Here is a 27,128-nt window from a genome sequence, read left to right on the forward strand (position 1 = left end):
GACTAACTTATTCTCCTCCAAAAAACACTGGTGCATCTTTTAAAATCCGGTCTAGGCAAATCTTGAATTTAAATGTGCAGAAAAATAATGCTCAGTCTTCATTGTAATAATGCTCAATGTTCTTGCAACACCAAGTGTTAATTATTATCTTGGCAACAGCTTAATTCATCCTGTGAGCAGGATCAGAGTCATTCGCTGCCCTTTTTATGCTGGAAAAACATCAGACGAGATGAAGAGTGACTGTTGCAGTTCATGTCACAGCGTCCCATCAGTGTGTTTGTGTGTTAAACGCCACCTAGAGAAATCCTGCACTGACTTTACAGAGCGCAAGTCTTCAGGGTTTAGACTCTTCAAATCTCATTACAAATGTTGTATAAACACTGTGACAGATTTAAAGCATCAGTGTTTTTAAGCATTAATAAAATTAAGTATTTTTTATATCAGCTCCATGTTTTCTGTTTATATAGGTTTTGATTTCAGAATATTTTTGTATCTGACGTCATTTACCTAATAAATACTGACATGGTCACATCATTGTCAAGAGCTGTTTTGACAAAAAAATGTCCCAGATTTTCCTTTAAAATCATCCCGAGAAACTCTGAAGAATCTCCCACGTTCTGGCCAGCTTACGATGAGCTGGGATATCGGTGTTCAGGGTTACCTCGACTGTGGTGGCGGCTTTCTGGGTCTTCTTCCCGATGAGATCCACATGGATGAACTGAGAGCGCATGTATTTCTTGGCCACGTCATAAACCCAGGAGGGACACGTGGCTGAGAACAGCAGCGTCTGCGGTTTCTCCGCCGCATCTAAGAGGAAAATCCACAAATACTGTTTACAAATGCAAAGCCACTTTCTGAAAAGTTGAGTCATAATCAGTCTGAAGTTCTCATAGGACTCAATGGCTACGTTTACATACACAATGTAGTGTTTACATAAACACTAAACATGTGTTCATGCATAATAACCATTTTCCTACATTGGTTCTTTATTTGTTTTAAACAGCAGACTTAATATTTATCCATTTCTGGTCATAATTTGGAGATAAGCGTATGAACCGTTGTGCTTATATTGATCACACAGTAAAAATGACCAAAACCAGTCGTGTGTGTGTGTGAGTCATTAGGCCATTTCTACATCATTACGCCATTTCTACATCATTACGCCATTTCTACGTCATTACGCCATTTAACGTCATTACGCCATTTAACGTCATTACGCCATTTAACGCCATTTCTACATCATTGCGCTATTTCTACATCATTACGCCATTTCTACGTCATTACGCCATTTAACGTCATTACGCCATTTAACGCCATTTCTACATCATTGCGCTATTTCTACGTCATTACGCCATTTCTACATCATTACGCTATTTGTACGTCATTACGCTATTTCTACGTCATTACGCCATTTTAACGTCATTACGCTACACTATTTCTACATTTCACATACGCAGACCTTTCAGTTTTCAATCCGATCAAGTGTTTACATGTTCTCTCGATCGGATTATTGAAATCTCATTGGGATCGAGCTCAATCGGATCGATTTAGGCGTTTACATGAAGGCTTTCAGTCTGATTACTAGCGGATTATTTGGTGGCATGTAAACGTAGCCAGTGTGAGTTCAGCAGGACTAGCTTACCTTTCTTATAGGAGGCCGACAGGATTTCTTCCACCTGCTCGGCGAAGCCCATGTCCAGCATCTGGTCCACCTCGTCCAGAACCACGTGTTTGAGCTGAGACAGGTCCAGCTTGTTGTTCTGCAGGTGGTCTTTGATCCGGCCCGGCGTTCCCACCAGTATGTCGATGCCATTGCGGATCGCTTCCACTGATGCACCACAACACAGTTAATACATGTGCCAATTTTGCCATTTTTACCTCAACTATAAACGTTTCTTTCATTGATCATTCAGTAACAGTCATTAGTGTGTCAAAAACAACATGCTGCACAATATATCAAAATTATCTGAAATATCGCAAATGTATATACCGTGATATGATGAATATCTCAACAGCTTGAAATAACTGAACAAAAGACAGAAAATCACCCGGCTGAATAACTCTTGTAGCTTTAATAAGAATCAGTATTTAATTCATACAGTGAAAACTAAACAGTGTTTTATTTCTACATTTGATTATTCAGTTTCTGTTGTTTAATAATCCTAATGTAGGATCAGCTGAACCCTGAACCCCGAGGTTTACACTGATGTTAAATAACTCTTATGCGTCAGTACAACACCGTTCACTGAAGTTATAGGGATGTTTTACTGTCACAAAGAGAATGTGAAACATGCATGTAGGTTATATAATTTTAAATATATTTTAAAGATAATTTAAGTTTATTTTATACACTTTAAGCATTATCGTATCGCATTATGTAATGAATGATAACATATCGCAGTTTCTTCACTACCTGGTTATGATGATTAAACTCCTACCTTGCGGGTTGTATGAGCTTCCTCCATAGAAACACGTGACTGCCAGTTTCCTCGTGACGTCCTTGAAGTCTTTGGACACTTGAATGGCGAGCTCTCGAGTCGGTGCCAGAACCAGAACCTGCAGGACACACTCATGCGTTCACAACTCTTCTCTTTAACACAATCAGCTTCAAGATGCAAACCTTCTGATCCAGAGGCGCTGGCTTAAATGCGGGAGCAATCGTTTTGTAGAAAACAAACTGTACCGAAATATGGAAACTTGTTTCCGATTGATGATGAAAAATAAAAAAGGTAATTGTGACTTTTTTTCTCACAATTGCGTGATAGTCAGAATTGCAAGACAAACTCGAAATTGAGATTTTTGTCTCAGAATTGCATGTTTATATCACGCAATTCTGACTTTATAACTCATAATTCCAAGATCTAAGAAAAAAAAAGAAAAAAAATCAATTATCTTTTTAAATCTTTTATTCTGTTGCGGAAACAAGCATCCATTCCAAATAAACATCTGAATGATCATTTAACATAAGATAATGCAAACAACATGTGAAAATCCCAGAATGCACCATGAGGTCAGTATGCGACCAAGGTTTTAACTGGTAATGTAAAAATCAGGTTTTTAAAGATGGAATGAAAACAAACCATAATAAATAAATAGTCATTATGTGACTAATGAAAAGCAAATGAGTGAAAGTGATCATGTGATCCTCTCAGATCCTGCTGGAGAACATCATGATCATCAGGTTTAGTTCATGTAGCTCCAATAAATTCATTTTTTGTTACAGAATATTTTTTATGAAATAAAGTTGGCCTAATTTGACGATTTAAGGAATCCATAACGGGTTCAAAGTGGAGGCTACATTTAGTAAAGATTTTGGGAAAAGCAGTATCCTTGTTTTCTGCAGGTAAAGCTGTACAATAAAGCAGTTGGTTTTGTAATCAGGCTAATTACGCATCCGTAAACAACATCTCTCCAGGAGGACCAGGGCCTTATTTATGAAACTATGTGTAGGATCCGCACTAAAAGTGTACGTGCGCCGAAAGCCAAAAATTCACTTTATAAATCCCAGTCAGAGGAAGATTGTGCGCACATGCGTCTCCTCCCCGAGACAACCATATATGGAGCTTACAACGCCTAGTTTTACTGCATATCCTGATCTGCATATCATTTGCATATGATTATTCATCCACGTGATAACATGTTTTACGGTACAAGACATAACGTCCCCTTGGAATTATAAGGTTCTATCTGCCATTTTTGTCAAAATTGAGTTATTCACATATTCTTATTCTGTGACAACTTATTTACATTATGTGATGTGTTTTTTTTAAGTTGTGTACATTGTGGGACTTTTTATTGAAAAAACAAAAAGGTTCTTTCTACAAAATCGAACTCTAACTTGGCTCTATAAGGTTCTATCTGCGTGAGCCAATCAGCACTTCGAATGCACAGAAGAGGACCAATCAGAATCAACTTTATATGTCATGTCGCCGGCTTTTTCCTTGAAGACAAAAAGAAACCCCATAAAGGCAGAATGCTGTACATTTACAGTAAATTAAATATTCACTAAATTGTGTAGTGTTATGAAGTGGCTTCAATTTGGCCATTTTCTTTATAGTGTATTGGTTATTATTATTAATTATGAATGAGGTTATTATTAATAACTGTTATTATTATAGTTATTATTATCTGAATTATACAAATATGCAGTGAGTAAATTGAATATTTAAAAAAAAAACATTTAACATACAAGTGTGTGTGTGCGCGAGTGTGTGAAAGTTTGTGTGTGTGTGTGTGAGTGTGTGAAAGTGTGTGTGTGTGTGAGTGTGTGAAAGTGTGTGTGTGTGAGTGTGTGTGTGAGTGTGTGTGTGTGCGAGTGTGTGTGTGTGTGTGTGTGTGAGTGTGTGTGTGTGAGTGTGTGTGTGTGTGTGTGTGTGTGTGTGTGAGTGTGTGAGTGTGTGAGTGTGTGAAAGTGTGTGTGTGTGAGTGTGTGTGTGAGTGTGTGTGTGCGAGTGTGTGTGAGTGTGTGAAAGTGTGTGTGTGTGTGTGTGTGTGTGTGTGAGTGTGTGTGAAAGTGTGTGTGTGTGAGTGTGTGTGTGAGTGTGTGTGTGTGCGAGTGTGTGTGTGTGTGTGTGTGTGTGTGTGTGTGTGTGTGTGTGTGTGTGTGTGTGAGTGTGTGTGTGTGTGTGTGTGTGAAAGTGTGTTGGTGTGTGTGTGAAAGTGTGTTGGTGTGTGTGTGCGTGTGTGTGTGTGTGAAAGTGTGTGACTGTGTGTGTGTGAGTGAGAGAGAGTGTGTGTGCGTGTGTGATTAAAAAAATAGTCTGACATTTTTTGTGATCATATAGTCAGTGAATCATTTTTCAATGATTATTTAACTTTATGAATTAATTTGCTGAAGCATGTCGATTTTCTTGTAGTTTTTAAAGTCTTAAAATGTCTTAATTTTTGCAATTTTAAGCCTTAAAGGTCAAATAGTTAACAATTTCATTGATGGGGTCTTAATTACAACAATAAACGTTAGCATGTTATTTCAGCCATACTGATGTCTAGAGAGAAAGCCATTTCACCTGGCCCACTTTAGCTGGAATAAAGTCCTGCTCAGATGTATTACAGTAGCTGCTTTCTGTCTAAACAAAAGAAAGATTAAAGTAACAATTTCTGCAATAATGTGTTTAATTACCCACCAAATTGGTAACGAAAATTAAGATTCTGCACTGGACAAAATATTTAGACCTACCTTGCTTAATTTGAAATGTCCTAAATACATGGAAGTGCTAAAAATATGAAATAAATGTCATAGAAAGGATACAATTTTACTTTCTAACACATGTTGAGACATTGTTACAACATTAATTTTATATTTAATGTTCAAATAATGTTTTGGCAGATAGAACCTTATAATTCTAAGCGAAAAGTGTTTTTTTTAGAATTAGAAGGTTCTATCTGCGTTTGACCCATTCCAAAAAAACCCATTTACAAATTTGAGAGGATTTTGATATTGTATATTTAGAATACATTTAGGGTCCCTGTTATTTTCATGTTTGAAAGAAACTTGTTCCCCATATAAATTTTCCTATATGTAATGCAAAAACTTTGAAGCACAATATCTCAAAACTGCTCAGAACGCAGATAGAACCTTATAATTCCAAGGGGACGATAAGGAAAATATGAAATGCGGATGTGTGTCACATTAGTTACATTGATAAAAAATCATTTCGTAGCCTATCCTTGCTTTGTTTTTGAATAAAATAAAATAGTGTAAAATACATTTTAGAGAAAGCTTTTCTCAATCTTTTCCACTGGCCAAATAGTATTTTTAATTGATTTATATTTTTAATGGAAACAGATAGACCGTGTTTTTCATTTATTTGCACAAAACTATTTTCCCAGACAATCTGCTATTATCATGATTAGCGATTATCTCTGTAGTTTAAACATTAAAACACAGCATGCCAGAGGAAAGTGTTCTAAAGCATCGCCTCCACAACAAATATTTCTATTTATTGAATATAAAAAATGCTTCTCAGTAATGATTTCATGTAGTTTAAATGTTTAACTAATGAGAATGGCATATTTAATCAAAATGTTTACATCAGAAGTAAAACAGTTTAAATCATTATTTTAATTTTTTAAACTGTTATTGTGAACATGCACTGTATTTATGATTAGGACTCATAATGAAGATGTACGGTTTTACTTCCTCTGCCGCTAGATACGCTATACATGCGTCAGTTTCACTAAACGGCCAAACGCGCGCGGACATTTAAGAAGGGATGGATGTTTGCTTCGAGTCATCGGCTTGGCTTTCTGTATATGTATAATTTTCTATAGATTTTCCAATCTACGACCAAAAGACATTTAACTCCAGCTCACCATCGGTGTCGCCAAACTGCTCCGTCTCCAAAGCGCTCGTACGCATGATCAGAGTTTGTGCACGTTTTCCCATCAAGTGTGTTTTTTATAAATCATAACTCATGCGTGTGAAGTGGCGTACGGCTCTCTCAGGGCCCGTTCTGTGCGACGCAACGGTTATAAACGAGGCCCTGGTGACGGCACAGTGCATCTCACGGCATGTACAGCGCTGGGTTACAGCAGGACCCATAATGCACTGCTCTACCTTGGGCGCGCGGCCTCTCCTGCGGTCCTCCATGTCAGACTGCAGCTTCTCCACCAGAGGAACCGCGAACGAGAACGTCTTCCCGGTGCCGGTCCTGGCCTGGCCAATCAGATCCTTCCCATCATACACCGAGTTAAAGGTCTTCACCTGGATGTCAAACAGGTATGAGACTCCACGCGCTGAAACAAACAAATATATAGATATAATCAACACATTTTCAGTATATTAAGCATGAGTGAAATCAGCAGCTTACAAAATAATAAACTACATATTTACACCGGAAGATAAAGCTGATTATAATGCAGTCAAGCTCACTTCAGAAAGACAAACCCACTCATCATTCCGCATTAATGCTAATAATATCATCATTCAGCATTAATGCTAATAATATCATCATTCCGCATTAATGCTAATAATATCATCAATCCGCATTAATGCTAATAATATCATCAATCCGCATTAATGCTAATAATATCATCATTCAGCATTAATGCTAATAATATCATCATTCCGCATTAATGCTAATAATATCATCAATCCGCATTAATGCTAATAATATCATCATTCCGCATTAATGCTAATAATATCATCAATCCGCATTAATGCTAATAATATCATCAATCCGCATTAATGCTAATAATATCATCAATCCGCATTAATGCTAATAATATCATCATTCCGCATTAATGCTAATAATATCATCAATCCGCATTAATGCTAATAATATCATCAATCCGCATTAATGCTAATAATATCATCAATCCGCATTAATGCTAATAATATCATCATTCCGCATTAATGCTAATAATATCATCATTCCGCATTAATGCTAATAATATCATCATTCCGCATTAATGCTAATAATATCATCATTCCGCATTAATGCTAATAATATCATCATTCCGCATTAATGCTAATAATATCATCATTCCACATTAATGCTAATAATATCATCAATCCGCATTAATGCTAATAATATCATAATTCCACATTAATGCTAATAATATCATCATTCCACATTAATGCTAATAATATCATCAATCCGCATTAATGCTAATAATATCATCATTCCGCATTAATGCTAATAATATCATCATTCCGCATTAATGCTAATAATATCATCATTCCGCATTAATGCTAATAATATCATCATTCCGCATTAATGCTAATAATATCATCATTCCGCATTAATGCTAATAATATCATCATTCCACATTAATGCTAATAATATCATCAATCCGCATTAATGCTAATAATATCATAATTCCACATTAATGCTAATAATATCATCATTCCACATTAATGCTAATAATATCATCATTCCGCATTAATGCTAATAATATCATCAATCCGCATTAATGCTAATAATATCATCATTCAGCATTAATGCTAATAATATCATCAATCCGCATTAATGCTAATAATATCATCATTCCACATTAATGCTAATAATATCATCATTCCGCAAGCATAATGCTAATTAGTGTGATTGCGTAGCATGCGTGTGATTAGCGTGTGTCTGTGTGATTAGCGTGTGTCTGTGTGATTAACTTGTGCCTGATTAGCGTGTGTGCGATTAGCGTTACCCTGCAGCAGTTTGATGGTGTTGGGAGAGATCCTGAAGTTGGAAAAAGCTCCTTCTTTCTGCTCTGGGGTTTCCTGTGGAAACAAGCACACACATCAGCGAACACCACACACACACACACTGAGCAGCAGCAACACACACACACACTGAGCAGCAGCAACACACACACACACACACTGAGCAGCAGCAACACACACACACACACACTGAGCAGCAGCAACACACAAACACACACACACTGAGCAGCAGCAACACACACACACACACACTGAGCAGCAGCAACACACACACACACACACTGAGCAGCAGCAACACACACACACACTGAGCAGCAGCAACACACACACACACACACACTGAGCAGCAGCAACACACACACACACACTGAGCAGCAGCAACACACACACACACTGAGCAGAAGCAACACACACACATTGAGCAGCAGCAACACACACACACACACTGAGCAGCAGCACCACACACACACTGAGCAGCAGCACCACACACACACACACTGAGCACCAGCACCACACACACACTGAGCAGCAGCAACACACACACACTGAGCAGCAGCACCACACACACACTGAGCAGCAGCACCACACACACACACTGAGCAGCAGCACCACACACACATTGAGCAGCAGCAACACACACACACACACTGAGCAGCAGCACCACACACACACTGAGCAGCAGCACCACACACACACACACACTGAGCAGCAGCACCACACACACACTGAGCAGCAGCACCAACCAACCAACCAACCAACACACACACACACACACACACACACACACACACACACACACACACACACACACACACACACACACACACACACACACACAAATGGTAACAGAGTTGGACTGGTGACCCAAAGGTTGCTGGTTCGATTCCAGTACCGGCAGGAATATGACTGAGGTGTCCTTGAGCAAGGCACCTAACCCCCAATCGCTCCCCGGGCACCACTCAAGGCTGCCCGCTGCTCCGGGTGTGTGTATCCACGTTTGCAGTGTGTGTGTGTGTTCACTACTCACTACTCTGCTCCTAATGTGTGTGCACTTACTTGGATGGGTTAAATGCAGAGGTCAAATTCCAAGTATGGGTTACCATACTTGGCCATCACGTGTCACTTTCACTTTCACACTGAGCAGCCCCACACACACATACACTGAGCAGCACCACACATACAAACACACTGAGCAGCACACACACACACACACACACACACACACACACACACAAACACACTGAGCAGCACACACACACACACACTGAGCAGCAGAGTAGCCGTGAACGCACTGTCTCATGGTCGCTGTCCGAGTCCTCGCTGGACGGTGTGTGTGTGTGTGCTGGATCTGCTGTGGTCTCTATCAGGTGTGTGTTCGTCGCGGTCTCCGTCAGGTGTGTGTTCGTCGTGGTCTCCGTCAGGTGTGTGTTCGTCGCGGTCTCCGTCACTGTGCTGCCGTTCTCTGCCTCTGCTTTCGCCTTCTTTTTCTTCTTCTTCTGTACAGAGATTTAAGACACGTGAACCAGAATAAACTAATAAATAAGGACATTCCCACTCTCTCAGAATTCAGACGTTATTACTCACAATTGAGTTGCATAAATTGCAAAAATTCTGAATTGCGAGGTCAAAATTACAAGAAAAAAGGTCCGAATTGTGGGAAACAACTGCGAGAAAATTCAAAATTGCAAGAAAAAGTGAGAATTACGAGAAAGTCATAATTGTGAGGCAGAATTACGAGAAAAAAAGTCACAATTAGGGCTGCAACTAACGATTATTTTGATAATCGATTAATCGGACGATTATTTTTTCGATTAATCGATTAATCGGATAGAAATTAAATTAGATTTTTTTTTTATTATAACTAAATAAAACCGTAAATCAGGGTATTTATGTGTAAAAGTGTACTTTAAAAAGTGCAAAAGCCACACATTGAGTTTTACTAATATCAATATTTGCATTGTTTTTAATGATAATTGCTGATGGCAAGTTGACAAACATGATTATTGTTAAAAAAATGATATCCAACATATTATGTTTTAACACAATTTTTGTTAAAACAAATTTACACAGACATGTTGTTCAGATGTGAATATCTGAACTAAAAACAAACTAAAAACATCTAAAATATATAATTCATTTAATTTTTATTTAAAATTAATTATATATAAGGAATATAAGGATAAAGAATATAATATATATTATATATATAATATATAAAAGAATAATATAAGGATAAATTGATTAAATAAATATAGAAAGACTGAAAACAATTGTGTGAACGTAGAGCCGCAGTAGATCGCGTTTGAAAAACAATTAAAACTTAGTAGACAAATGCTATAAAAAGAGAACGGAATGGAGGTAACGTTACCCAGCAAGCTAACAGGCTTGAGTAAAGGACAGGAGAAATTATGCATTAGTGCACAAGCATTCGCTGAAAACCACTGAGTACAGTGACTAAAAAACAATATTTTACTGCTGCTGTTATTAACTGCCTTTATAATTAGTGCTTCACTTTGTAAACACCGTTTTAATTTAACCTATTTCTGCGGTAGCGCTATTTTAATCCATCACTTACGTTGCGAGCGAACTGATTGCACAACCTGATGCTCGAGACAAAATACAGACATCCCGGAAGTCCCGGGAGTCTCCCGCATATTGATTGCGGCTCCCTGATGCCCGCGAATTAGTTCAAACTCGCAAAATCTAGAGCGCGCAAGCAAGAGCGCGCATGCGAGACAGAAGAGACTCCTCCAAACCGTGTAGCGCGCGCGCTCGGCAGAGCGCCTGAGGGAGAGAGACCTTGCGTGTGTGTGCGTACCAGTAAACGCTCCCCGTGACGTAAGCAGACCAACTAATCGATAATGACATTCGTTGACAACGATTTTCATAATCGATTATAATCAATTTTATCGATTAGTTGTTGCAGCCCTAGTCACAATTGCGAGAAAAAAGTAATAATTGCAATTAAAAGTCACAATTGCGAGAAAAAAGACAATTGCAATAAAGTCACAATTACGAGAAAACCTCAAAATTGTGATAAACTGCGAGAAAAGTCAAAATTGCGAGGAAAAGTGAGAATTATGAGAAAGTCACAATTACGAGAAAAAGTCATAATTGTGAGGCAGAATTACGAGAAAAAAAGTCACAATTGCGAGAAAAAATCACAATTGCGAGAAAAAAGACAATTGCAATAAAGTCACAATTACGAGAAAACCTCAAAATTGTGATAAACTGCGAGAAAAGTCAAAATAGCGAGGAAAAGTCACAATTACGAGAAAAAGTCAGAACTGTGAGACAGAATTACTAGAAAAACTCATAATTACGAGAAAAAAGTCATAATTACAAGAGAAAATTCAATTGCGATAAAGTCATAATTACGAGAAAACCTCAAAATTGCGAAAAACTCAACTGTGAGAAAAAGTCAAAATGTCGAGAAAACAGTTAGAATACGGATAAACGCAACGCTACCTTGATGTGGTGTGTGTCCGTGTTGCCGTTCTCATCCGGAGTCTCCGGGAGACTCTTCTCAGACTTCCTCTTTTTAGGAGCCGGGGACTCACACTCTTCTGCCTCACACTCCTTTTCCTTCATCTTCTTTTTCTTTTTCTGGAGAAAAATACAAGAAAGTGATAAGCAGCGCATGAATGTGTCGATGTGTCTTTATGATAAGGCTCATCTAAACATGTACAGAGATGACATTAATGATCTACAACTTTGTATACAATGCACACACACAATACATATCATCTGAACATACAGGAGAAGAAAAATTGAACAATGATTTGTTAAAAAAAGAAAAATAACAAAAGGAAAAAGCGGAGAAGATAGAATAAAAGACCATGAGTGCAAGAATGAGCATCTTACGTCAATATTAAATTTATATTTAAACAAAATATTTAACAGGGTAAAATGTATTTATTATTTTGAAAGACACGTCCTTTATTTTATTAGTGAGAAAATATTTTTTGTACATTTTATAAATTCCAGGAAAATATTGCAGGATAGACAGAAATAATATCTTCAAGAAAAAGGTGTCTAATGTCTATCTTTATTATTTCTACCTTTGTTTTCTGAAAAACATTTTACCAATTGGAGTTTCTATTGGTTCAGGAAAAGTAGTAGTTGCAGTGGAAGAGTGAATGTAGTTTTAAAAAGCATACAGATTTCTGCTGGTATCTTCCATAACTATGGCCAAATCTGTTGTGATCGCTGGAAGAAATTCTGTGCACGTCACGTGATGCGCGAGAACGAACCTCATTGGCTCTCATGTTTGATGTGCTTCATTAATGTACATTCACTGATCAATGTTTATATAATAAAAGCCTAAATTAAGACTTGGATTAAACCTCTCAATTTACGTGGATATATTTAACCTACTCTTTATGAATGATTTGAAGCATATTTTAATGTAGATCTAGTTCATAATCGCCAGATGTGTCGTTAGCATGTCGGCTCACTAGCAAAACAACACACACGTGTTTTCATGTTCATGATGCTCACACACGTGATCACTGACGCACGTCACAGTATTTAACACACGAGAGGCCACATGTACACTGTCTGGGTATGGAATAATACACTTAACACTGCAGAAACAGTAACAGGACTGTTATGATCTAACGAGAGTTTGTCAGTGTGGTGACGATGTGATGTGAACGCGCGTTTGTTTGCGTCATCAGCATCCGCGCGAGTCTCTCAGTTAAAGAGCTCGAGTGTGAGTTTATACGTGTATAACTGACCTTCAGGAGCAGCAGGCCGTTCTCCACCTCCTCCATCTGTGTGCAGGGAGCGGCTTCAGGCAGGGTCTGCGACGGCATCTCAGGTGTTGAAGCGCAGATGGACATGTGCGACCGGTCTCAGATCACACGCGCGGAAGAGAAGGAACCGGAAGCGACACACGCGCATGCGCAGAGAGGACGAGCGAATCGACATGCTGAACTCGGGTAGGCGGAGCTGGGTTGACAGGGAACAGCATTTAATCAATAGTAATGAGAGGAACTCATTAAATGTGCGTATGGAAGTAAAATAGAGTAGCTGCTGATGAAAATGATTAAATTTAAAACCGCAAACGACTGAGGTGATCGTTAAAAAAGGTGATGACCAATCAGAAGACACTTCCGTGGTGTATTTGACCTACCAGAAGGGGGCATGGTGACAGGCCCCGCCCTCTGCAGATCCAGCTTGTGTTCATTTCTTGTCTAGAGTTTTAATGCGCCTTGCGAGGCTTTAACCGTGCCACGCTGTACGGAACGCCAGACGCGTCAAAACTCAAACGTTGCATTTGAAATCAATTTGTTAAAGGGACATTGTGTAGGAATTTCTCCCATCTAGCGGTGAAATTGTATTTTGCATTCAAACGAATTCTGCTCTCCAGCGCCTTGCTTTTTCAATGCGTGTTGCATCTACGGTAGCTGTTATGTACCAAAAAGCTAGGATGTCTTCTAACAGCACTTCGTCGAGTTTTCCTTCGAACAACGAACAAACGAATGTTACAGTATGAATAATAACAGTGCATTATGCAGCCTTTTAAACTTGCCGGGGCCGTGAAGGGCCTCTCAGTTGCTGCTTTCTGCTGAGTTCAGTCACGTGACGCTGGCTCTCAACGAAAACGCCGTGTGGAAACGCGTTGGCCTAGTACTTTTTGACCCTCTCTGCTATTATAGTTTTTCAACATGGCGGAACAACACGGAAGCCTCCGTGGACTTACCCGTCACATATATATAAAGATAATAAATTCTTCATTTACGAGGATAAGTCAGATAATTGGCAGAGGTATTTGTAGACCATTGAGGACATATTTATGAATAAAAATGTTGATTTTATATAATAAAATACCTAAAAAACTACACAGATTCCCTTTCAGAGCACAAACTTCGGCAGCAGACTTCTAAAAAATAAAGAGAAAAATAAAATCTTATATAGAAAGATTTTAGATCTTATACAATCTTATTAAAAATCTTATGTGTGTGTCTGTGTGTGCATATAGAACATAAAAAAGCTGGTTGTTACATATAGCTATTGGGTCACTATTTTGGGTTATTTTTAACCCAACATGATTAAGCGAGTAGATAGATAGATAGATAGATAGATACACACACACACACACATGCACACGCACACACACGCACACACACACGGACACACACACACAAATATTATATAAACACAGACATTATGTTAAATGTGATTAATGAATTTGACAGCACTATTTAAATTACATTAAATTTTGGTTTGTTTTTCACCAAACCTATCATAAACCCCCAGAACATGTGAATATATGAATCGCATCATTCTGTGATACTTTTGCATCTTTTTTAAAGCTCTATGCCAGTCGCTATTCACTGTTATTATACGGTTTCCGGTCAATTCAGCGAGAGAGTGAAAACATAAATTCACCTGAAGCTGTTTCTGTTTTTCAACATAGATGACGGGTGGGTTCTCAAAAACCACGTTTTGCAGACCAGAGTGTTCAACGAGGCTCACACAGGTAATAATCTAGCCGTTTTACGATGAGCCTCTCCTCTGCCCTCTTCTGTAGATGATGCCCCTCCAAAGAAAAAGACTGCCATGGACCAGATGTTTGGAGATTTCCTGAGTGCAAGACCACCAGCAAAGACCATCAGGGAGAAAGCTAAGGAGGAAATCTTAAAATATAGAGAAAGGGACACTTTAGGTTTGGATGGGGATGTGTTGCAGTGGTGGAGACTGCAAGTAGATCTTCCACTACTATCAGCTTTAGCAAAGAGATATCTGTCCATCCCAGCAACAAGCGTACCAGCTGAAAGAGTTTTCAGCACAGCTGGAGATATAGTTACAGCTCAGCGTAGCTTGATTCACCCTGATCAAGAAGAAAAACCTTTAACTGAAGGTGATTGACAAATGTGCACTATTCTAAAAGGCATTTTTATTATTTTGAATTTTATTTAATTTTTATTTAATTTTATTTTATTAGCCTGTTGTTTACAGTGACAGTGATGTTTCAAAGTAAAAGCAGCATAACACTGCTAGTTCACAACGTTAACTTTTCAATATTCAATGGCAAAACATCTCTTTGTAAAACTTATTTTCATAGTTAGGGTCAGTTTTCTATCAATAGAAAACTGAAATCACAATTCTTGTTGTGCAATGGTAAGCCTTCTTTCTGTTGAAAGAGTGCAAATATATTTTTTTAGTATAGGCTATATTGCACTTATACCTTCTGTTTATCTTGGAAATACTTAAATAATATGTGCCATGTGTTCTAAAATGGCCCTCTACTGTAAACCGACACTCAGGCTCTGAGAGAAAAGCCAGTTTGTAAAAAAGTATTGGTTTTACTTGGTTAATAAATAATCAAACTCATTCAATGGCACCGCATCCTCTTTCACGTCAACACATAAACTTGATCTAATTAGCTAGTGCTTAAGTATCGCATCGTATCGTGATATGACTGTGAATCGTATCGTATTGCATCGCAAAATGCCACACATGTATCGTTAATATATCGGATCGGATACTTTGTATCGAGATGCATATTGGATCGGCATTATACCTTAGATGCCCAACCCTATTATATACATAACATCTCCTACCCATAATGCTCTCTGTCAACGGTGGCTTCGGCCAGGTGGTGTTTATAGCAGAGGGGGCGGAGCTTCAGATTCTAGAGAGCATGTGATTGGACAGAAGATGTGATGAGAAGCGGTGATGTCATGACAATCCCTGATCCATTTTAGCGGGAGAGACTGTGAGATTTGAATGCTAATATCTCCTAAATGTGAATTTTTAAATTGTTTTGGACACACCAGCTTATTCATAACCTGAAGACTAACATGTTCATACTAAAACCTAAAAAACTTGATCTTGATTTCACGGGTTTTAAACTGGGCTTTCCTGCATCTAGGATCATTGTTGGGAAACAGTCTTGGTGGGAACGACGTTGTAATATTGTAGTGTTCGTGTCTTTTGAATCCAGATGTTGAGAATATATTTTCATGCCTGATTATTTAATCAAGTACACAAAATGAGTACAAAATGACAAATGAGAAAATAAAAATCACCTTAAATATACATGTGTACAAGGAGTATTCCTGCTGTAAAAAACAAGTATACTACAGTCAAAGATTTCTGGGATGGAATATATTGCTTTGATTCGATCACAAGTGTGTAGATATATATATACACTCACGTAAAGGGTTATTAGGAACACCATAATACTGTGTTTGACCCCCTTTTGCCTTCAGAACTGCCTTAATTCTACGTGGCATTGATTCAACAAGGTGCTGAAAGCATTCTTTAGAAATGTTGGCCCATATTGACAGGATAGCATCTTGCAGTTGATGGAGATTTGTGGGATGCACATCCAGGGCACGAAGCTCCCGTTCCACCACATCCCAAAGATTCTCTATTGGGTTGAGATCTGGTGACTGTGGGGGCCATTTTAGTACAGTGAACTCATTGTCATGTTCAAGAAACCAATCTGAAATGATTCGAGCTTTGTGACATGGTGCATTATCCTGCTGGAAGTAGCCATCAGAGGATGGGTACATGGTGGCCATAAAGGGATGGACATGGTCAGAAACAATGCTCAGGTAGGCCGTGGCATTTAAACGATGCCCAATTGGCACTAAGGGGCCTAAAGTGTGCCAAGAAAACATCCCCCACACCATTACACCACCACCACCAGCCTGCACAGTGGTAACAAGGCATGATGGATCCATGTTCTCATTCTGTTTACGCCAAATTCTGACTCTACCATCTGAATGTCTCAACAGAAATCGAGACTCATCAGACCAGGCAACATTTTTCCAGCCTTCAACTGTCCAATTTTGGTGAGCTCTTGCAAGTTGTAGTAGAGCTGCAGCTATCGATTCTTTTTGTAATCGAGTAATCTAGCTCTTAATCGATCGATTAATCGGATACAATTTTTTTGTGTGTTTTTAAACAACCAAAACAAATAATGCATAACAAAAATGATGTGGCTGTAAAATGATCAAGCATTTGGCTTTTATTTCTCACAAAAACAGGTATTTATTCCAACTCCAACATTTGGCTCCAAAACTAAGCCTATTTATTGCAATTTTTACCCATTTAGTGTTTATAAGTGCCAGTGCCAACAATTATATAACAATACAGTTAAGTCAACTTACTGTAAAACATGTATAACATGTAAAACTATGAATACAAACTCCCCAAAAGTACGAGTGGATTTGGAGAAGCAGGCTGGGGAGTTTCATTTTTTGTTGTTGTCTGTAACTATTTGGCAGACGTGAAATACAAACAAGGTTTCACAAAGACTGCAATACAATGCTTGTTCCTCCATTACGTCCCGGTGTGTACAGTGAACGCATGCTGAAATGATTGTTGCGTGGCTACATAAAAGTTTAAGCATATGTGATGCATTGCCGCAATTGGTCTGACTGGCGCTTGAGAGGGTGCGTGTGTGTGTGTGTGTGTGTGTGTGTGTGTGTGTGTGTGACAGGGTTCTTTTTTTAGGCTATAGCCTACTCTCTTGCAATTGAATGTGAATGCATTTACTACCTAAAAACATCAAAGCTAAACATCTATTACCCCTTTTCCACCAAAAAAGAACGGGTTCGGAACTGGTGCTGGTTCAAAGTTGGTTCGGAGTTGGTTCAACTTGCGAACCTCCTCAGAACCTGTTTGTTTTTCCACTTCTAGAGCGCCCAGCGAACGACGTCGTTACGTCACTGTGTACGTCGCTTTACGTCTCAGCAAGAAACGCTTGCAAGTACAACATTACTTTGGGATTATCTCTAACTCGTGAACCAAGAAGGCTTTAAAAACAATTGAAATATGTAAGTCTTTTAATCTTTTCCTTTGATATGTAATCTTTTCTGATTAGTTATGTACACCTGTCTTGTCTTTTTTTTCTCTCCGTTTATTTGTTCTATTTTGTGACTGTTTTCTTCTTTGCTTACATAATGTTTTCAATAAAAAAAAAGAAAAAAAGCTAGAAACGCTTGCGCCAACTTCAAGCATAACAATTACAATGGTGGACTACATCGTGTTTCTGCAAATGTTTCTCCTGGCTTTGCGGTGGCTACATAAAAGTTTAAGCATATGTGATGCATTGCCGCAATTGGTCTGACTGGCGCTTGAGAGGGTGCGTGCGTGTGTGTGTGTGTGTGTGTGTGTGTGTGTGACAGGGTTCTTTTTTTAGGCTATAGCCTACTCTTTTGCAATTGAATGTGAATGCATTTACTACCTAAAAACATCAAAGCTAAACATCTTAGTCATCATAGTAGTCAAACCGCATCATGACATCGCTACAAATACAGCATGGGATTAAAATCAGCAAACATCAATGTATAGGCTTAGGCTACGTTACCTTTTTTCAGCGGCGCTTGGTGAGAGCATGGAGTGTATGTTTTCGTTTCAGATGCTGAATCATTGAAGTCGAACTGTTGTGGTATGCCAGGTCTACTTTAGAGTAGACACATTGCACCTTGTTGTCCTTTTTAAGTTTGTAAGTTTGACATCTTTACTCTCCGCCATCGCACCAACTAAATTCAAAATGTATCACGCGCTATGGTGTGATCCCTGCGCGTATAGTGCGCGTCATAGGAATTTAACGAGGATTCGAGGCAGAGTTATTGCCTCGAGGAATTTTTGTAATCGAGTAAATCGAGTAACTCGATGAATCGTTTCAGCCCTAAATTGCAGCCTCTTTTTCCTGTTTGTAGTGGAGATGAGTGGTACCCGGTGGGGTCTTCTGCTGTTGTAGCCCATCCGCCTCAAGGTTGTGCGTGTTGTGGCTTCACAAATGCTTTGCTTTATACCTCGGTTGTAACGAGTGGTTATTTCAGTCAAAGTTGCTCTTCTATCAGCTTGAATCAGTCGGCCCATTCTCCTCTGACCTCTAGCATCAACGAGGCATTTTCACCCACAGGACTGCCGCATACTGGATGTGTTTCCCTTTTCACACCATTCTTTGTAAACCCTAGGAATGGTTGTGCGTGAAAATCCCAGTAACTGAGCAGATTGTGAAATACTCAGACCGGCCCGTCTGGCACCAACAACCATGCCACGCTCAAAATTGCTTAAATCACCTTTCTTTCCCTTTCTGACATTGAGTTTGGAGTTCAGGAGATTGTCTTGACCAGGACCACACCCCTAAATGCATTGAAGCAACTGCCATGTGATTGGTTGATTAGATACTTGCATTAATGAGAAATTGAACAGGTGTTCCTAATAATCCTTTAGGTGAGTGCATATACAGTATATATGACGATAATGTTGCGATTGAGATGTTTCCAGGGAAAGCAGGACCTGAATATAATAATCATCAGATTCATAAATAGGCATTTCACATGAAAACAGACCCTTGTTGTAATCATTACAAGCACAAGTTTTTATTGCAATATATTAGTCAGTTTAACTGAATACATGACATTAACAAACCACATAACATGTATTATATAATATCTGTATATCACAGCTATATCGACACACTTCCTGACTGTGACACTGAAAGCGTGTGTGTTGTGGAAAGCGCTGTGGAAAGTAATGTGGACTGGGTTAGAAACTGATTTCTCTGTATTTAGCACTTGTGATCAGATCATTTAAATATACATTATCACTGTAAGATTGGTGTTTTCATTTGGAATATGTATTTGCAATGTGTGTCAGATGTTTAGGAATGTTTATGATTCGAGTCATGTATATATGCCAATATAAAGATGTGTATGATACCGTATATGAGAAGTTGCATTATAAGTATAATCAGATAAATGTCTTCACAGTAAATGGATTCCACGATTCAGTGTGTGTTTTTGAGTTAATGTGAATTGAAAAATAGCAAATTGTTTTGCGTTTTTACACTGCAAAAAAAAGGTTTACATTATTTTAAATCAAGATAAGCAAAATTACTTTTTTGCTTTAAATGAAAAATTTATCAAAATTGAGTTTAAGCTTAAAACAAGAACAAATATCTGCCAATGTGTTCAGAAAATGTATTTAATTCAAAGTGAAAACATTTAGTTTTTTTTATAAATGTATTAGATTCAAGAATGTTTACATATCTGTACTGAAAGCAAGAACACTGATGGCAGGTTTATATTGTAGGTCTCAGTACAAAACATGAGTATTAGTAACACTATAAACTACAATATCATGCCCATAACCATATACTCTAATGTCAAAGATCACAGTAGATTCTCAGTCAAATATCCTGATGTGTGTGTGTGTGTTCAGGTGATGTGTGTGTGTTCAGATGATGTGTGTGTTCAGATGATGTGTGTGTTCAGGTGATGTGTGTGTTCAGATGATGTGTGTGTTCAGGTGATGTGTGTGTTCAGATGATGTGTGTGTTCAGATGATGTGTGTGTTCAGGTGATGTGTGTGTTCAGGTGATGTGTGTGTTCAGGTGATGTGTGTGTTCAGGTGATGTGTGTGTTCAGGTTATGTGTGTGTTCAGGTGATGTGTGTGTTCAGGTGATGTGTGTGTTCAGATGATGTGTGTGTTCAGATGATGTGTGTGTTCAGGTGATGCGTGTGTTCAGACGATGTGTGTGTTCAGACGATGTGTGTGTTCAGGTGATGTGTGTGTTCAGATGATGTGTGTGTTCAGACGATGTGTGTGTTCAGGTGATGTGTGTGTTCAGATGATGTGTGTGTTCAGGTGATGTGTGTGTTCAGATGATGTGTGTGTTCAGATGATGTGTGTGTTCAGACAATGTGTGTGTTCAGGTGATGTGTGTGTTCAGATGATGTGTGTGTTCAGGTGATGTGTGTGTTCAGGTGATGTGTGTGTTCAGATGATGTGTGTGTTCAGGTGATGTGTGTGTTCAGATGATGTGTGTGTTCAGATGATGTGTGTGTTCAGATGATGTGTGTGTTCAGACGATGTGTGTGTTCAGGTGATGTGTGTGTTCAGGTGATGTGTGTGTTCAGGTGATGTGTGTGTTCAGGTGATGTGTGTGTTCAGGTGATGTGTGTGTTCAGGTGATGTGTGTGTTCAGATGATGTGTGTGTTCAGGTGATGTGTGTGTTCAGATGATGTGTGTGTTCAGGTGATGTGTGTGTTCAGATGATGTGTGTGTTCAGATGATGTGTGTGTTCAGATGATGTGTGTGTTCAGACGATGTGTGTGTTCAGGTGATGTGTGTGTTCAGGTGATGTGTGTGTTCAGGTGATGTGTGTGTTCAGACGATGTGTGTGTTCAGGTGATGTGTGTGTTCAGGTGATGTGTGTGTTCAGATGATGTGTGTGTTCAGACGATGTGTGTGTTCAGGTGATGTGTGTGTTCAGATGATGTGTGTGTTCAGGTGATGTGTGTGTTCAGATGATGTGTGTGTTCAGACGATGTGTGTGTTCAGACGATGTGTGTGTTCAGGTTATGTGTGTGTTCAGGTGATGTGTGTGTTCAGATGATGTGTGTGTTCAGACGATGTGTGTGTTCAGGTGATGTGTGTGTTCAGATGATGTGTGTGTTCAGGTGATGCGTGTGTTCAGACGATGTGTGTGTGTTCAGGTGATGTGTGTGTTCAGGTGATGTGTGTGTTCAGACGATGTGTGTGTTCAGACGATGTGTGTGTTCAGGTTATGTGTGTGTTCAGGTGATGTGTGTGTTCAGATGATGTGTGTGTTCAGATGATGTGTGTGTTCAGACGATGTGTGTGTTCAGACGATGTGTGTGTTCAGGTTATGTGTGTGTTCAGGTGATGTGTGTGTTCAGATGATGTGTGTGTTCAGATGATGTGTGTGTTCAGGTGATGCGTGTGTTCAGGTGATGTGTGTGTTCAGGTGATGTGTGTGTTCAGATGATGTGTGTGTTTAGGTGATGCGTGTGTTCAGACGATGTGTGTGTGTTCAGGTGATGTGTGTGTTCAGGTGATGTGTGTGTTCAGATGATGTGTGTTCAGATGATGTGTGTTCAGATGATGTGTGTGTTCAGGTGATGTGTGTGTTCAGATGATGTGTGTGTTCAGGTGATGTGTGTGTTCAGATGATGTGTGTGTTCAGACGATGTGTGTGTTCAGACGATGTGTGTGTTGAGACGATGTGTGTGTTCAGGTGATTGTGTGTGCTCAGACGATGTGTGTGTTCAGGTGATGTGTGTGTTCAGGTGATGTGTGTGTTCAGGTGATGTGTGTTTGTGTTCAGGTGATGTGTGTGTCCAGGTGATGTGTGTGTTCAGGTGATGTGTGTGTTCAGGTGATGTGTGTGTTCAGGTGATGTGTGTGTGTGTTCAGACGATGTGTGTGTTCAGATGATGTGTGTGTTCAGACAATGTGTGTGTTCAGACGATGTGTGTGTTCAGGTGATGTGTGTGTGTGTTCAGACGATGTGTGTGTTCAGGTGATGTGTGTGTCCAGGTGATGTGTGTGTTCAGGTGATGTGTGTGTTCAGGTGATGTGTGTGTTCAGGTGTTCAGGTGATGTGTGTGTTCAGGTGATGTGTGTGTTCAGGTGATATGTGTGTGTTCAGGTGATGTGTGTGTTCAGATGATGTGTGTGTGTGTTCAGACGATGTGTGTGTTCAGATGATGTGTGTGTTCAGACAATGTGTGTGTTCAGACGATGTGCGTGTTCAAATGATGTGTGTGTTCAGATGATGTGTGTGTTCAGACGATGTGTGTGTTCAGACAATGTGTGTGTTCAGACGATGTGTGTGTTCAGACGATGTGTGTGTTCAGACGATGTGTGTGTTCAGACGATGTGTGTGTTCAGACAATGTGTGTGTTCAGATGATGTGTGTGTTCACTCGGCTGATGGCAGGTTCCTCATGACGACCACCGCCTGCGGAGACCAGGACACACAGACACATTATCAGCTGATGATAGAGTCAGGAAAACGTACAGCCAGCTAAAATAGTGTGATCACGATACGTTAGCTTACTTATTACATCACTGCTTAGAAAAGAAGGACATAAGAGTTGTAAGCGTGTGTGTGTGTGGTGTTGGACAGAGGAACAGTAAGAGTGTGTGTGTGTGTGTGTGTGTGTGTGTGTGTGTGGTGTTGGACAGAGTAACAGTAAGAGTGTGTGTGTGTGGTGTTGGACAGAGTAACAGTAAGAGTGTGTGTGTGTGGTGATGGACAGAGGAACAGTAAGTGTCACATATACACTCACACCAGGTATATGTTCTATTATGATTTATTGAGAGCAACAGCTCACTCAACACCATGTGCAATTCTCCCGGTATTCATCTGACAACCCCCTCACCACTTGCGTCGCACACATTACGTCATACACTCCCCAAAGCCTTATGGGTAATGTAGTATTAACATCCCAACACATCTCTCCTTTTAAACAACAAAACACCCATTACAACAGAGAAGTAACACTTATTAAGACAATCAAATTAGAATAACATTCCAGTCAGTTTACCTTCAAAACATTTGAGACACATTAACGAGAACTACTGTTACTAATTACTAATGAGAAATACTGTTTCCTGAACAATAATATACTCCGTATTATACCATAAACAACTCTTTAAACAAATAGGGGATATGATCCACTACTTGTCTCTGTACCGAACTGGCAGTTTAATTACCCTGCCACTAGAGTTTTTTTTCGGACCAGGAACAGAGTCCGGTGGAGCTTGCTCCGCATTCATGACAGGTGTGGAATGCTCATGCGGTTTCTGCATTTGTGGGGATTGTGAGAAACTGTCCATGTAAGTCTTTGCAGAATCAGTTCTTGTGGGCCCCACTCTCTGTAAGTGACGCCTGTTCCGTCTGAGAACAGTTCCACTTTGTGTCTGTACCCAATTGGAACGTGGCTCCTTTGTGTGCTTCACCACCATACCTGATGTGGACCATGCTTTCTCCCCGTCCAACTTCAAGAGAACTTGATCTCCGGGGTTTAGGTGGGAAAGCATCCGGACTGAATGTCTTTTGTCAAAGAAGCGTTTTTAAGCTGCTTTAGCTTGTTTGTCCAGACACTGTTTCAAGACTGATAAGACATGGTCGCAAATTTTTCTCAAGGACAGGCAGTGTAGTGCGAATTTGGCGTCCCAACAATAGCTGAGCAGGGCTTGCACCGGTAGCTGCAATTGGAGTAGCCCTGTAGCTCAAGAGGGCCAAGTGAGGGTTGGGTTGGCGCAGGATATGCTTTGCTGTTTTAACAGCCCGCTCAACAGCCCCATTGGACTGTGGGTAATGGGGACTGCTAGTAGTGTGCAGGATGCCCCAGCCCTTACAAAAGTCTGCAAGGTCTATGCTGCTGAACTGAGTACCGTTATCAGAGCGTAGTTCGTTTGGAATTCCCCATCTTGCGAACATCCCCTTTAGAGAGGTGATAACACTGCGGCTGCTAGTGGAGTGTAAATGGGCAAATTCAATGTCTCTAGAACACAAATCCACCACCACCAAATAATTTTTACCTCCACTTTCACACAGATCCGCTCCAATCATGTGCCAGGCGCTGGGAGGAAGTGGAGTGGTGACCAAGGGCTCCTTTCTCTGGGTAGGTCTGTGCTCGTGACAGAAGGCACATTGAGATATCTTTGCATAAAGATCCGCCCCGATGCCAGGCCACCAAACTGACATTTTTGCTCGTTCTCTACATTTGTTTAGCCCTTGGGGACCTTCATGCAATCGGTCAAGGATATCTCGTCGTTGTGCGGTGGGAACTACGATCCTGTCGCCATGTAAGAGTAGTCCCTCAGCCCTGGACAATGATGCTCGTTCCGCATGGTAAGCTATGAGCTCTGACGGCACGTGGTGTGGCCAACCTTCTTTTATGAAGCGCATTACCTTCCTCATAATCGGGTCGTTGGAAGTGGACTCACGAATTGCATTCAACTTGGGCTCTGACACTGGCGGGGTCTGAATCACGGCCTCCACATAAGCTCGCACATCCTCTTCGGTGTCTGAAACCTCTGACTCTGTTATGTGGTTGCGTGACAGGGTATCAGCCACAACTAATGACTTGCCTGGGACATGGATGGCTTTCACATTGAAACGCATCAGGCGCATTAGCAGACGTTGACCGCGCAAGGGTGTTTTGTCCAGATCATAAGAGTTAATCAGGGGAACCAGGGGCTTATGGTCCGTTTGCAGTGTAAACTCACCCAGTCCCAGTAGATAACAGGAAAGCCGCTCACATGGCCAAACTGCAGCCAGACATTCTTTCTCTATTTGAGAGTATTTCAATTCAGCACAGGATAAGGTTCTGGAGCAGAAAGCTATAGGAAGTGTCTTGACGCCATGGGTTTGCAACAGAGTGGCACCCAGTCCGAAACTGCTGGCATCCGCGGACACAATGGTAGGTTTTGTGACGTCATAGAAAGCTAATACTGGAGCAGAGGACAGCATTGCTTTTATTTTGCTAAAGGCCTGCTGATGTTGCGTGTCCCACAGCCATGCAGAATCTTTCTTCAACAGTTCGTTGAGTGGGTGCAACACCGTGGACAAGTCAGGTAGAAACTTTCCGAGGTAATTTACCATACCTAGCACTTGGCGGAGTTGGGTGATGTCTTTGGGGCATGGCAGGTCTGTAATTGCTTTGACTTTTTCTGGATCGGGTTTTACGCCATCACTGCTAATGATGTGCCCAAAGAAACGGAGTTCTGTCTCACTGAAATGGCATTTGTCTTTATTGAGCTTCAGTCCTGACTCCAGGATTTCTGCAAAACCGCCTCCAGATTCTTATCATGTGTCTCTTGATCTCTGCCATACATCAGCACATCGTCCATGACCACTACACAGCCCTCATGTCCCTCCAGAAGCTTGGTCATCTCCCTCTGGAAGATCTCAGGAGCTGATGTGATCCCAAAAGGGAGTCTCTGAAAACAAAATCTGCCTCTTGGAGTGATAAACGTCGTAAGCATTGAACTATTGCAGTCCAATGGGATTTGCCAGAATCCAGATGATGCGTCAAGCGTTGAGAACAGTTTAGCCCCTGATAGCTTAAAAGCAACGTCCTCCAGGGTAGGCAGCATGCATTTTTCTCTTTTCACTGCTTTGTTGAGGCGCTTTAAGTCTACACATATCCTGACTTTGCCATTTTTCTTGGCTACTGGGACCATTGGAGCGCACCAGTCAGTGGGCTGTGTAACTTTGCATATTATCTGCATGGACTGCATTCGCTGTAGCTCCTCGTCAACCTTCTGGATCAATGGAAAAGGCACCCTGCATGGTGTTGCTAAACTGTAGGGTTGTACGTCCGACTTCAATTCAATTTTTATCGGCCTGCAGTTCAGACAGCCAATTTCCCCGAATACTTCTGCACGAATGTGGTCTGCTCTGGCTACCAGTCTCATAGCACAAGCCGCACTTCTGCTGAGAAGGTTATTGGAATAATGTCCATCGACTACATAGTGAATTGGTGATGGACATTATGAAAATAATGTGAATGGTGAAAATTGGTGACGAGCTGTATTTCTTTCAGTCTCAGCAAAAAAATGTCCTATTGTTTTCACATGGCCACCGGGACTGTTAAGCTGTATTGCAGTTTTGATCAACGGAGGGCGCTGTGGCAGACTTTGGTAAGTGTCATTGGACATAATCGTGATGTCAGCCCCCGTGTCGATTTTAAAGGTTACTGTTTTACCACACACGGGAAGACTCACCAGCCAATCAGACTCTGAATCACTTTTCTCAATACTGCCCAGAAAGTATGCTTCACAGTCATCATTCTCGCTGTATCGCACTTGTACAGCTCTCACAGCCTTGCTTTGGCAGGCAGCAGCAAAGTGTCTGAATTTACTGCATTTACGGCATTGCTTATTATATGCGGGGCATTCACGTGGCCCATGACATCTATTGCAACGTGAACACAGTTTATCTTCTGTTTGTTTATCCCCGTGCTGTCCCTTCTTGTTTATTCTCTTACCAGTATCACGGTGTTTTCCTCTATGCCGCTGCTGCAACGCAGCCACTTCAACGGACATCGCCCCTGCCGAATTTTGCGTTTTTACGAGCTCTGCCTGTCGTGCAATCTGCACTGCTCTCTCGAGTGTCAAATCACTTTCCATCTGAAGTCTTTGTGACACACCACGGTCGGCTATTCCAATAACCAG

At 40.3% G+C, this 27,128-nt stretch overlaps 3 protein-coding genes across 5 annotated transcripts in view; 1 reads left to right on the forward strand and 2 right to left on the reverse strand.

The window, feature by feature from the left end:
* ddx21 (DEAD (Asp-Glu-Ala-Asp) box helicase 21) overlaps positions 1–13,106 on the reverse strand; it is a 32,536-nt gene extending 19,430 nt beyond the window's left edge. The window contains exons 1-8 of one of the 2 annotated variants that reach the window (XM_077237592.1): positions 12,898–13,106; positions 11,627–11,764; positions 9,451–9,654; positions 8,143–8,215; positions 6,557–6,735; positions 2,439–2,556; positions 1,643–1,828; positions 662–807 (exon numbers count right to left, since the gene is read on the reverse strand). In XM_077237592.1, coding sequence (XP_077093707.1) covers positions 662–807; positions 1,643–1,828; positions 2,439–2,556; positions 6,557–6,735; positions 8,143–8,215; positions 9,451–9,654; positions 11,627–11,764; positions 12,898–13,002 — 1,149 coding nt within the window. In that variant the 5' untranslated portion in view covers positions 13,003–13,106. The remainder of the gene's footprint in view (positions 1–661; positions 808–1,642; positions 1,829–2,438; positions 2,557–6,556; positions 6,736–8,142; positions 8,216–9,450; positions 9,655–11,626; positions 11,765–12,897) is intronic. The other variant, XM_077237593.1, reaches the window with a different exon arrangement.
* Positions 1–27,128, forward strand: part of mpc1 (mitochondrial pyruvate carrier 1) — a 320,247-nt gene that overhangs the window by 67,599 nt on the left and 225,520 nt on the right. The window lies entirely within an intron of this gene.
* The window catches only part of LOC143745479 (membrane-spanning 4-domains subfamily A member 15), a 17,824-nt gene continuing 10,183 nt past the window's right edge, over positions 19,488–27,128 (reverse strand). Inside the window, exons 7-8 of one of the 2 annotated variants that reach the window (XM_077237600.1) lie at positions 20,732–22,899; positions 19,488–20,291 (exon numbers count right to left, since the gene is read on the reverse strand). In XM_077237600.1, coding sequence (XP_077093715.1) covers positions 22,861–22,899 — 39 coding nt within the window. In that variant the 3' untranslated portion in view covers positions 19,488–20,291; positions 20,732–22,860. Of the gene's footprint in view, positions 22,900–27,128 lie in introns of both variants that reach the window. The other variant, XM_077237599.1, reaches the window with a different exon arrangement.

This window comes from Siphateles boraxobius, unplaced genomic scaffold (genome assembly GCF_051911475.1).
Source record: "Siphateles boraxobius isolate OS27281-9 unplaced genomic scaffold, OSU_SipBor_1 204, whole genome shotgun sequence".
In the NCBI taxonomy this organism is placed as follows: domain Eukaryota; kingdom Metazoa; phylum Chordata; class Actinopteri; order Cypriniformes; family Leuciscidae; genus Siphateles; species Siphateles boraxobius.